The sequence below is a fragment of the Strix aluco genome, chromosome 3 (assembly GCF_031877795.1).
Source record: "Strix aluco isolate bStrAlu1 chromosome 3, bStrAlu1.hap1, whole genome shotgun sequence".
In the NCBI taxonomy this organism is placed as follows: domain Eukaryota; kingdom Metazoa; phylum Chordata; class Aves; order Strigiformes; family Strigidae; genus Strix; species Strix aluco.
The window spans coordinates 127,544,643-127,557,371 of record NC_133933.1 but is presented as its reverse complement, the minus strand read 5'-3'; the positions used below and the strand labels follow the sequence as shown (position 1 = coordinate 127,557,371).

At 38.8% G+C, this 12,729-nt stretch overlaps 1 protein-coding gene across 1 annotated transcript; it reads left to right on the top strand.

Moving 5' to 3' along the window:
- Positions 1 to 1,063: 1,063 nt before the first annotated feature.
- On the top strand, positions 1,064 to 12,464 carry LOC141921477 (cysteine-rich venom protein helothermine-like). The gene is made up of 8 exons (XM_074820244.1): positions 1,064 to 1,164; positions 4,136 to 4,197; positions 6,205 to 6,324; positions 6,798 to 6,885; positions 7,948 to 8,093; positions 8,844 to 8,938; positions 10,516 to 10,604; positions 11,565 to 12,464. Exons 2-8 carry the CDS (start codon positions 4,138 to 4,140, stop codon positions 11,573 to 11,575), a joined length of 609 nt encoding a protein of 202 aa, XP_074676345.1. The 5' UTR covers positions 1,064 to 1,164; positions 4,136 to 4,137; the 3' UTR covers positions 11,576 to 12,464.
- Positions 12,465 to 12,729: the final 265 nt, after the last annotated feature.

Here is a 12,729-nt window from a genome sequence, read left to right as displayed (position 1 = left end):
TCCCTAGACAGTTGGTCTCTCCCAGTTCTTAATTTTCAGATGATTTCTGTTAGACGACTTCTTCAGCTTTTCAAGTTTCATCTGAACAACAGCCTTATTATGCAGCATACTGACTGCTCCCTGCAATTTGGTGTCAACCCCAAACTTGCTAACAGGGTGTTTCTTTCTATATAATTATAAATCAACAAATCACACCACTACCATTTTGTCTAGTAGAGTCAATATACTGGTTTCCCAGGTAAAGAAAAACATAAGATTGTTCTGAAGGCACGCTTCACAAGGGATTAAGGTAGGAGTTGAGTGACTACGAGGAAGGAAGACCTGAATTTAAATAAGAGAATAACATTTTCTATAAAAGCAGATAATGACAGTTGCTCTGGTCAGCATTTACTTGAGACTGAATGTGGAATGAAACAGTTAATATGCACACAAATACCCTTCTGATCTGGTGGTATTTCCACCCATTCTCATCTTATTCCATTACCTGGAAATGTCGAAACAAATATGTGCTTTAATGTTAGTGCACTCAATAATCTTTTAATCTTTACCCAATACTGAATAAAAGTTTCAATTACAGAAATATTCTTGTCTCCTTCTTTGACTTTTGCTCTGTAGGATTGACGTAAAGAAGCCATAACATGAACAGGGACTTGACCCATAACATTTTTTACCCCCATGGAAAAATCAATAGGCAAGATTCTGTCTTGGTTACAACTATGTCAATCTAGAGACACCTCGATAGCCAGCTGAGTTGATTTGCATTGTTGGAGATTAAGATCAAGTTTTACTACAACTGGATGTGTCAATCATTACCAGAGAGCCTTTGTACCTGGCATTCATTCACACTGAGTGCTGATTTCACTTATGAGGAGCAATACACACAAAACTCATTTCAGAGTATTTCATCTTTTCCAGTACAAGAAGGAAGAGGAAATAAAAATGGAACACAAACAACCAACCTCCTTCTTGGAAGAATGTTCACTTGACAAAAGTGTTGTTCTATCTAGTCACCTTTTGAATTTTATAATACCTGTGACGCTGAGTCACCTTGTCCTATCAGGAAACTGAAGAGCTATATATCACCCTCCAGTGAAGAACCCCAGTCACTTCCACAACCACCTGAAGAAGGACGAAAGAAACTTCTGATCTTCCTGGAAACAAAAGGTAGAATTTACGTTGCTTTGTTTGTTTAAAGAATTGCAATTTTTTTCATGTATTAAAATGCAACCCATTGTCAGAAGACTTCTTGAACAATTAGGGCAATCACAGAAAGAGGATTTTATTCAGTGAAAAATAAGGACTACATAGACAATAGTGTAACACAAGCTGAAAAAAAGGGAGACAAAATTGATGAATGATCAAAAACAGATGAAGACCCACCTGCGTGCAAGAAAGCAGTATCTTGGTAGATTATATGTACACAGAGAAAGAGACAGAGACAGACCGAACATATTGAATTGGATATATATTCAGTTCTGTATATCATATTGCTATATGTAGCTATCACCACTTATTTTCAGAGTGGGGAAATTACCACCTTATGCAACTTACCACTCTTGTGCAAGGTGGCTGCTAAGTAGGACTTTGTGCAACAATGCTGTACAAGTTAAATGACAATTTGTATTACTCCATTTCAGGTCTTTTTCAATGATAGCAAAAAATAATGGGGATGTTCTTTCGTAATAGATATTCAATTGTATGAATAATTTAGGATACACCTTTTTTTTTTTTTTTTTTTTTTTTAGGAGATAACATGGGAAAAACATATTCACACAAGTTTGCTAAACTCATACAAACTAGGGATGCTAAAGCACCATCTTTCAGTGGCAGATCCCTGTACACAGATGGAGTTGCAGGAAAGTCAGTAAGACTTGGCACATGTCCTGATTTATGTTTGATTGAGGGGGAACAGGGGAGGGGGACAGAGAGACTGATTTTAGGACCAGTGCCTAGAAATTAATGCAGAGCAATTAAATTTACATCTCATAAACTATAAGCATTTGGTTGAAATCAGTGGGATTGCCAAAAGTATGTTAATATCTTGGAGCAGGAAATCCACTGGGTCTTAAAAAGCATTCCAATGGCATTTTGAAATTTGTATCGTGTATTAAATTACCAATTATATTTAATTGTAAGTTAATTCATAGAAGATATTACAGTGAATGAATACTTTGCCCATGCCTTTAAGTTAACTTCTTCAGTTTGGTTTGCAAAATAGAAAACTTCACAATTTCAATGAAGAGTTATTTTTCCTTTGAAACAAAGAAATTTTTTACATGTTTTAGGTGCAAAAAGGGTTGTTTTCTATTTGCATATCATCACATTTTGCACTCAAAAGACATATTTTTGCTTGTAACTTGAGTACACTAAAAATAACCCCCACCTCTATTTACTTTCTACTTAGAAATTTAAGTAAAAAGAATAATTTTTCATGTTATTGGGAGTATAATTTTTTATTGCTAAATATCTAGGTCATATACACTGCAAAGTTTTGTAACGACTCTGAGAAGTAAGTGATAGAAAAATGAGTAAGAAAAAACTTCTGTGATTCTAAAGCACTTCAAGGAAGCATAGGTGATGTCAAAACGAAACATAAGTGACATAAGGCAATAACAAGAACAGGAAATCAATGACTTATACTGTTAATTACCAGTATGTTTTTCCCCTGGATCAACCAGATCTTTCCTCAACTACAAGTGCTTGGAATAAGCCACACTATTTTGAAGGCTGTGAGAGTTTAATTGTACAGATGTGGCCAGTCTGTCCAGATTTTTGGCCTCTGAGCTACAGCTACCCATAGTCACAGTCCACTTCATCCGGCTTTGCTCTTTAGCAGAGCTGGAGCAGCATCCCTGCCTACAGGCTGGGGACTGTGCATTGCCTCCAGTGCAATGTAAACAAGCTGGTGAGGAAAATGGGCATTGCTGTACCATTTGGAAAAGGGTATTTTTTTCTTATCCATGTGTTTTCCATGAGCTGGAGCACCTTGTGTTTTATATAAATTGGTTGCCTTGAGGTAAAAGGGCTTTGCTGAATATGAAAAGATCAGCAAACCCTATTGGCCTTTCCCCAAGAATAAATTAAAACCAAAACCAGCAGCCCCTCAAAACCAAATAAGAAGTTAAGCTAATAACATATCTCTGTGGTAACATGTCCATAAATTCCCTTGGAGTAGGAGGCTGGGACAAATGCCAAAATAAGTAAATTCCACTCCAGTCACCTGCAACCTGCCCAAGGTAGCTAACCAGAAACAAGATGAATGTAACTCCTATGACTGATTGCAATCAGACACCTGAACTTTGAAGTGACCCACATTACCTCCTGGATCACTGTGTTGGGATGGTATGGTGCTTTGAGCCTCCTAATCAAGTAGAGTCTTGGATGGAGTCCAGGGTCTGGTGGTTGCTTCTTCAATTAGAGAAATTTCTTATTTCTTTTGCCATTCCATGTATAATCCTGTAATATAATAAAGAGTATTCTTTAAAAAAATAAAACAATAAAAAATAAAAACGAAAAAACCTTTCTGAAACAAGTCTTTCCCAGGACCAGCACTGATCCATTTCTGGTCCAGCCAGTTCTGCCTCAGCTTGTGTGCAAGGCTTCATAGTGCTGGTCATTAAGTAAGGGCTTTGAATCCTGACTCGGACACCTAAGTGTAGACATCTGCACATGGGCTGAGTGTCTAATTCTCCTTTCAACCAACGCAGTCCAGTCAAAGCAGGCAATGGGGAGTAGGGGAAGTTTCATGGTAACACAGACACAGAAACAAGCTAAAAGCTGCATCCCACCCCAGCTGTTCCACAGTGTGGCAATGAGCAGAAGGCTTACTACAAGAAGGGTACCATGAATATCCTTCTGTACTGTGATTTCTGGTGAAGGTGTTTAGCCAGGATTACAGCAGGAAGTATGAGATGTACAAAGTAGTTGATTCATAGAAATTTGGAAATGCAGAGGGGGAATGAATTTTAATTTTTACTTCTAAAAATGGAGGAGGAGAGAAGGAGGAAAGAAAGAAAACATTACCTTGCTACTTGAGAAAAAAATCAGGAAATACACAAGAGAAAGATGCATTATGTATTCAGAGAAACAAAAGCTCCTTAAAAGATTAATTAAATCCTCATTCTCCTGTTTTCAGAGATGATTCTGCCAGTGTTGTTCCTGTGTCTCACAGCTGTGCTGCATCCGTCCACTGGAGAGGTAGGATGCAAACTTTGTAATCAGAAAATCTGGATGGGACCTGAGGCACTTTGTGGTCTGACTGAATATGGCTTTTCCTATGCACACTGATCAAAGAATCATAGAATGGTTTGGGTTGAAAGAGATCTTAAAGATTGTCTAGTTCCAACCCCCCCTGCTATGGTCAGGGACACCTTCCACTAAACCAGGTTGCCCAAAGCCCCGTCCAACCTGGCCTTGAACACTTCCGGGGTGGGGGGCAGCCACAACTTCTCTGTTCAACTTGTTCCAGTGTCTCACCACCCTCACAGTAAAGAATTTCTTCCTTATATCAAATCTAAATCTACCCTCTTTCAGTTTAAAACCGTTATTCCTCATCCTATCATTACACTCTCCAATAAAGAGCCCTCCCCAGCATTCCTGTAGCCCCCTTTAAGTACTGGAAGGCTGCTCTAAGATCTCCCCAGAGCCTTCTCTTCTGCATGATGAACAACCCCAACTCTCTCAGCCTGAGCTCGTAAGGGAGGTGCTCCAGCCTCCTCATCATCTTTATGGCCTCCTCTGGACCTGCTTGGGCAGGTCCGTGTCCTTTTTATGTTGAGGGCCCCAGAGCTGGACACAGCACTGCAGGTGGGGTCTCATGAGAGCGGAGTAGAGGGGGAGAATCCCCTCCCTTGACCTGCTGGCCACACTTCTCTTGATGCAGCCCAGGACATGGTTGGCTTTCTGGGCCGCGAGCGCACATTGCTGGCTCATAGTCAGTTTTCCATCTACTAATACACCCAATTCCTTCTCCACAGGACTGCTCTCAATCCACTTATCATCCACTCATATGCAGAAAGAGTCTGATTAGATATCTAAGATCTGGAAAGCATTTTTCCTTGAAGTCTGTTTAATTTCAAAGCAGCAGACTGGTTCCACACTCGCACATGAAGCCTTCTGCAGACACAGTGTTACTTATGAGTTGGGTCAGATAACTGTATTTTCCAGAAGCTCCCATACATAGATCCAGTAATCTAGATCTCCCAAAGACCCAGCCCTCCTCCTGTTAATTCCCCACAGTTTTACAGGCAGCAGTTACCTAACTTTCTCCCTTTCTCATCCTACAGATGCTGAGATATGTGCCTCTCCCTTTACTCACAGTCCCATCCTCTCAACACGTATCACTGATTTCCCCAAACAGCTAAACAAACTAACATACTCAACACACACTTAAGAGTGGTTCCTCCCAACCCATACTTAGTGTGAAGTTTAAAGTTTGCTACTTCTGCTTCAGAAACATAATGAAGGCTTGACTACATTTCCCCCTAGTTCTTCAATTTCTGCTCTTCATGTTGCCACCTAGAAGACCAGTGAGAATGGCTGCTAAGAGAAGACTGTGTTCTTCACATGGTTATTTTTTAATTAGAAAACACATGAAAATTTTGAGAAATACTATCAGTTATGGCAGGATGGGAAGAAAATCTATAGCGTGAAAAAAAATAGGCATATTTTTTGTTCAGTGGGATGTCCTGTTGAAGTACCACAAGAGGTCTGTGATGGTCCTGTGATTAAACAAGATGTTCCTTCAGTTAAAAAACATTGATAGGCATGTATAAAATACTGAAGAAGGGGAACACATCATAAGCACATTCATGTCTTCAGCTGATATTTAGATCCTATTTACTCAAAACCTCATGAAGGGAAGTATAATAATACTAAAATAAATCTAATTCACTTGACTAAATTTAAGAGTCTACAGGCACACAAGGCATTCCAGGATATCTCAGCAGAGGGTTGGCAGATATGACACAGGAACCAGTGTTATTACTGCTAAGCTCTATGTTGTGGAAATACTGAAAGTGCTACTCCACATGGAAGCACCCCTAGAGATACTTAAGAGAAAAAGCATATCACAGTACCTCCTCCATCACAAAGATAATCTCCTTGGTTGATATTAATATTTTGGTATTTTAATATTTCCTAGACAGGATTCAGAATTTAGTTACATTCAAATAAAAAAGAAATATAACATGTTTTTCAATTTAGGAACCTGAAGGTTTCGATGCTCTGTCAACTAGCAGAGCAGATCAGCAAAAGTTGATTATTGACACACATAATACCTTCAGGAGAGGAGTAAAACCAACTGCCAGCAACATGTTGAAGATGGTAAGTTATGCTGTATATCTATTTTTAATGAATAATAGACTCTTTGAGAGATGCAGGATGGTATGAAAGGTCACATTATTTTATTTAGCCACAAATTCACTCTCCAGACCTTTCCTAAAGATTCAGCATGACCAGCACCAAGAGAAACATAAAGCTGGGCAGGTGGAAGAAAAGTCTGGAATACTTTATGGTGCATCAACAATAAGGTTTATGTTTTGGAGGAAAAAGAAAAGGAAAAGGATGGCGCATGGCATTGTTAATTTCCTTCTGATGACTTCTTCATCAGCCTTCACAGTTTCTATTCTGCTGGGTGTATAAGTTTGTTCCTAACTACTCTACCCCCAAAAAAAGGGAAAGAAAAGGACTTTGTATTTGTTTTTTTCAGATGTGAAGTGTAATTTTCACATGTTGTTCCTTCATGAGTGGTTATTAATTGGTACATGTCTGAATGACTAATATTTTCTTTCATTAAGGTATGGTGTCCTCCAGCTGCAAAGAATGCCCAAAACTGGGCCAATCAATGTACTTTAAGACACAGTCCTCCTGCGCTGAGGAGAACCAGTAAGTGAAGCATGAGTGCTAACTGAATAATGTCATACATGTTATTGATGTGATTGGTTTGGGGTTTGTTTGGTGGGGTTTTTTTTTGAGATGCCATTTATATTCAGTGTGATTTTGTTGGTGCATGGGACAAAGGCAAAATTCTAGATATAAATGTTCCGGTGAGAAAAGTGCAAGCCCATTCTCATCCCAATTGCATCTGTTTTACATAGGTATATCCCATTTTCTTCAGTAGGTGAAAAAAAATCATGATGAGAAAGCATATTCTCTCAAGCTTACATGTGCTGGAGGAAACTGTCTGGGGAGGAAGAGACAAAGGGTGAAGGACCAAAACTGGCTGGTGGTGTTAAGAATAATTTCTAAGACAAGACTCATAGTTTTTAAATCCCATGGCAGCTTTCAACCTATAACTATCTTGGAGGCTCATATAAACACTTCAGTAACTGGATATTGAAGTTACAGCTATACTTTGCTAATAGCCATGATCAATGTGCAATGTGGGATGACTGACTTCTGTCTATACTGTATGTAAGATGTGCACTGTCCTTCAGTCTCCATACTTTTTGCCTAAAAATCAAATCCTCTGGTTCTTCCTAAGGTGAATCCCAGGTGAGAACTAATGCATACACAGTAGGGTTGGACCTGAAAAAAACCAGTAGGTGAGGATAGTGTAGTCACCTTCTTGTGTACCAGAAGTAAGCTTTGAATTATTAGGATTTTCCCAAGATTACTGAGCTGTGACCTGAATAATGACTCAGTTGCTAACTTTCAAATAGCAAAATTACAGTCATGAAACTGTCATGTACATGTGCAGGTGTATCTACAGACATGCAGAAGGTCTGTCAACAACCAGACTACCAGCCAAACAGGCTGGCCATGCTGCAAACTGGTCAAGTGACAGCTTCAGTATTGACAAAGGGTGATGTCACTGAACTGGGAAAAAACCAACCACCCTGCTGTCCCATCTGCGATGAGAACTTCCATGGAAATCATACCACCTTTTGCTGTCTTTTTCTCACATGTGTATCTTTTATGTATTTCTCAGTACCTTTCTCTTTCCAGCTGTACAATGTGGTGAAAATCTCTTCATGTCATCTGCCCCTTACTCATGGTCAGATGTTATTCAGGCCTGGCACAGTGAGGAGAAAAATTTCGAATACGGAACTGGAGCAAAAACACAAGATGCTGTGATTGGTCATTACACTCAGGTAGATGCAACTTTTTTATATTTCAGTCTGAATAAATAAATACCTATATGTTAGCTAAGCAACTTTTACCCTCTCTATCTTTAAAGAGAGTAAGTACAATGGAGACATGAGAGTTATTCTGACAAAACAAGATGAAAACTTTCAAAGTAACAGAATTAAAATGAAAATAATAGGCTAAGTGTCTTTACAGCAGTATTTCAAAACTTCAGGAAAAAACAAAGGGAAGAAACTTGTTTGTTTAACATCTGAAAATTGCTCAGATGCTAACATCTGAAAATTGCTCAGACACTGGAAGAACAGGGTTATGAAAGTATCAGGAAGGAAATAAAAATAGGTTTGTTATAGTCTACAGAGTGCTGTTGACTCAGAGATTTTCTAGTTGGACAATGGCTTATGATGATCTCCTCTGTTCACCTACATGAAACAGAGTTTGAAAATTTTACATCATGACTCTTACATCTTCTTCAACAATTTTAATTGAATGAAAACACATATACTTGAGACAGTTTAGCTCAAACATTTTACATATATGTGTGATAATTTATCATTATATCCTAATTGTTTTTTGGTTCAGGGGTGAAAACAGGGGGAAAAATGTTTTTCCAGCAAGGTGGGATTTATATTTTACTATAAAGGGTAAATAAAGTGACTTAACTTGGTTACAGATGTTTCTCTAACGCATATTGTACTTAAACTATTTTCAAATGTATAATTTTCATTCTCCCATGATTTTTATTCTTATACCTACAGATGGTTTGGTACAATTCTTATCAAACTGGATGTGCTGTCGCTTTCTGTCCCAACAGTATATATAAATACTTTTATGTCTGCCAGTACTGCCCCGCGTACGTATTGATTCTGATTCTGGAACTTCTTATTATGTTATCAAAATTAGTCGGGAGATGGTGAAATTTGTAATAGGGCACATCACCCATAGCTGAGGAACAGGTTTGAAGAGTGTATCAGGAATATGAAAAGACAGAAACATACTCATCAAAAGAAGTGTCAAACAAACAAAAACATAAAACACATAAACATGACACTGATTTTCAGATTAAATTTAATTTGCCTAAAAATCCTAATTTTCATCATACTAAATGACAAATAAATATTTTCCACATTCTGTTTGAAATCTTGGTTCAGAAAGGCATATCAATATGTACAGTACAGTGAAGACTATAATTATTACCAAAAAAATTAGTGGGAATTTTAAGGCAGAGTGATGATTTCATAAAATGTCTAAAATTAATTTTCACATTCACATTGTAATATATTGCGGCGGGTTGACCTTGGCTGACTGCCCTATCACTCCCTCTCCTCAACAGGACAGAGAGAGAAAAAATATGACAAAAAGCTCATAGCTCAAGATAAGGGCAGGGAAATCACTAACCAGTTACGGACACAGGCAAAACAGACTCAACTTGGGGAATTAATTTATTTCCAGTCAAACAGAGTAGGATAATGAGAAATAAAAAACATCTTCTGCCCACTCCTCCTTTCTTCCCAAGCTCAACTTCACTCCCGATTTCTCTGTCTCCTCCTCCCAAGCAGCGGGGGGTGATGGGAATGGGGGTTGAAGTCAGTTCATCACATGTTGTCTCTGCCACTCCTTCCTCCTCACTCTCTTCCCCTGCTCCAGTGTGGGGTCCCACTCACAGGAGAGTCCTTCATGTCAGCGTGGGTCCTTCCCACAGGCTGCAGTTCTTCATGAACTGCTCCAGCATGGGTCCTTTCCATGGGGTGCAGTCCTTCAGGCACAGACTGTTCCAGTGTGGGTCCACCACGGGGTCACAGGTCCTGCCAGGAGCCTGATCCAGCACAGGCTTCCCATGGAGTCACAGCCTCCTTTGGGTGCATCCACCTGCTCCAGCATGGGGTCCCCCATGGGCTGCAGGTGGAGATCTGCTCCACTGTGAACCTCCATGGGTGCAGGGCACAGCTGCCTCACCATGGGCTGCACCACAGGCTGCAGGGGAATCTCAGCTCCAGCACCTGTAGCACCTCCTCCCCCTCCTTTTTCACTGACCTTGGTGTCTGCAGAGTTGTTTCTGTCACATATTCTCACTGCTCTCACTGGTTGCAGTTTGTACCCTTTCTTAAATATGGTATAAGAGGCACTACCACCGTTGCTGGTTAGCTCAGCTTTAAGCAGCAGAAGGTTCAACCTGGAGCTGGCTGGCACTGGCTCTGTCTGAAATAGGGGCAGCTTCTGGTCTCCTCACAGATGCCACCCCTGCAAATTCCCCCTCCATCCCACTACCGAAACCTTTCTGGATAAACCCAAAACATATATAAAAATTGTTTGACATATAACCAACGATTGAGTGTAAGTTAATATATGTATGCATCCATATAATTAAGTTTCATTCTCAGATATGTTATAGTGATTTTATAGCTTATGTTGGTAATGTTGATCTTTCAGAGGGAATCTAAGAAGTTCAATTAACACACCTTACAAAACAGGAAAACCCTGTGGTGATTGCCCTGATGCTTGTGAGAACGGATTATGCAGTAAGTTTTAAGCATTTTAATTGTGTCTTGAGTGTAGTTGGTGCTTTAGAAAAATACCAATTAATTTATGCAAATGTAAAGTTTTTGAAATTATTTGTCCAAATACAAGGCCAAAGGCATTATTACAAAACTGCACTTCACCATGCTAGCTGCTTTACTTAGGTGGGATGACTTGTGGAGTGAAACCAAAGGAGTCTATGATAAGGGTGGGCAAATGTTAACCAGTGGTTGGTTTACACTGTGACACAGATACCCTCCACTTCATGGATCAAAATATTCATATGGCCTAGATACCTTCATTAAAGATGACAATGTCTGGGTCTCTATATGGAAACTTTCATGAATACTCCCTAATGTAAGAAGATGTATTGACTGCAAGTGAGGTCAAAGATAAGTTTATACCAGTGATAGCACAGAAATCTGAGCCCTAGATTTCCAGTTGCAGTTCATATGCTTTTCCATACCCAGGAGAGGCGATTCTCATTCTTGAATCTAGGAAATGCCAGGGAAGGAGGGGACTTCTTTATCTTTTTTTCTTCTTCTTCCTTTGGTGGCTGATCAAGTAGCAGTAGCAGCAGTAGCAGCACACTTGATAAGAGCAAGTAGCAGATCTGAGTTTTAAGAATTCTAACAGAAAATAAAAGCTTATAGGCTGAGTCTCATAATGCAAGATTTAATTTCAATCTTCTCTTATGGAATTAACCTAATTCTCATCATGGGCTGTAGTATAGAGGAAGAAAGTCTCCAAACACCTTGCAAGTCCAATGAGAAATCTCCTTGAAAGAGCTAAAAACTTTGTATGTGTGGTCAAAGGTCTTGGATGCTGCTGTGGAGTAAATGGCAACAAAGAGGAAAAAATTACAGAGAAAAGAAATATTGATGAGAAATTATTCTGAAAGGAAATGTTGAGGGTTTTAATTTTCCATTTATGATTAATTTTGTGTTTCAATTAACTTTCAGCCAGTCTTTGAAAGTTTGAAGATGTTTATTCCAACTGCTTTGGCAAAGTTTCATGGATGTACCCATAGCTTCATCAAGTTCACTGCTCTGTTTCCTGCCAATGTAAAACTGAAATAAAATAACAGGCTCAACTTTTCCCTTCCTGGACATCTAGCTCCTTAGTGACTTCTTTCACAGAAACAGATACCATCCTCCCTCTCCCACATACACAGGACTAACTTCAGTCCAGTGACTCACACAGAAAAAGCTGTAGGAGGATGTATACATTCTATTAGTATAATGGTCTTTAACATAGAGGAGATCTTAATGGAAATTTGGCATTTGGGTACCAGATATATTTAATGATTAGCTTATCACATCTTTCTTTTCTAAAAATGTTATTTAAGAAGCATTGTTTAAAGTTCTGTGGTTCCATGTATTTCATATGTTCTCAGCATAGATGGATGGTCCTTTGCCATGCGACTAGTCTTAACTTGATCAACAATTTAAACAATTGTACTGTTAACAGGATCAGAAGATAAACAGGATTGCTTGAAATACATAGTTCTCAAAAGGAATTCGGAGAGCAGAGCAGTTTCCATTAGAATTATTCTGGTTTAGAATCTGGGTCTTTTGCTGACATACATTCTACTGTAAAATGTTCAGTCATAAAAAAAAAAAAAAAAAAAAAAAAAAAGTGTAGTTCATTTAAATTAATGATCCTGCTTATAGTATAAGATTGCACTTAGCATAAATACAGGTAACCAAACCTGCCTTCACAGTAACAGACAGCCAAGGGGGAATGTCCCTGCATTTGGAAACTTTGCTTTTAATAACAACCAGAGGTGTCTTTCAAAATTATTTTTTTAATATCTGCTTTTGCTGTATCAATCATTAAATTACTCATTCTTCACTGACCAATTCATTGTAAGTTTCATTCTTGCGTATTACTATGAAATACAGTTCACTAAACTTCTACAAACTTTGTGACTTTATTAGCATTATGTCTTGAAAGGAGCCTGATTCTTTAGCAGCAGAAACACTTTATGTGAGAAACTGAAGATTTCCAAGGCAAAAACAGAAGTCAGGCAAAAAATTTCCTCTAGACTCTTTTTCAGAGAGAAATGACCATTAGCTTAAATAACATGCGATACCCACTTCTGTGACCTTTGGGAAGCAGGTGTTT

Bases quoted from the DNA above. Each gene is read 5' to 3' on its own strand.
- LOC141921477 (XM_074820244.1), top strand. From the start codon at position 4,138: ATGATTCTGCCAGTGTTGTTCCTGTGTCTCACAGCTGTGCTGCATCCG. The intron at 6,325-6,797 runs GTAAGTTATGCT...TCTTTCATTAAG, and splicing joins CCAGCAACATGTTGAAGATG to GTATGGTGTCCTCCAGCTGC. The intron at 8,939-10,515 runs GTACGTATTGAT...TTGATCTTTCAG, and splicing joins GTCTGCCAGTACTGCCCCGC to AGGGAATCTAAGAAGTTCAA.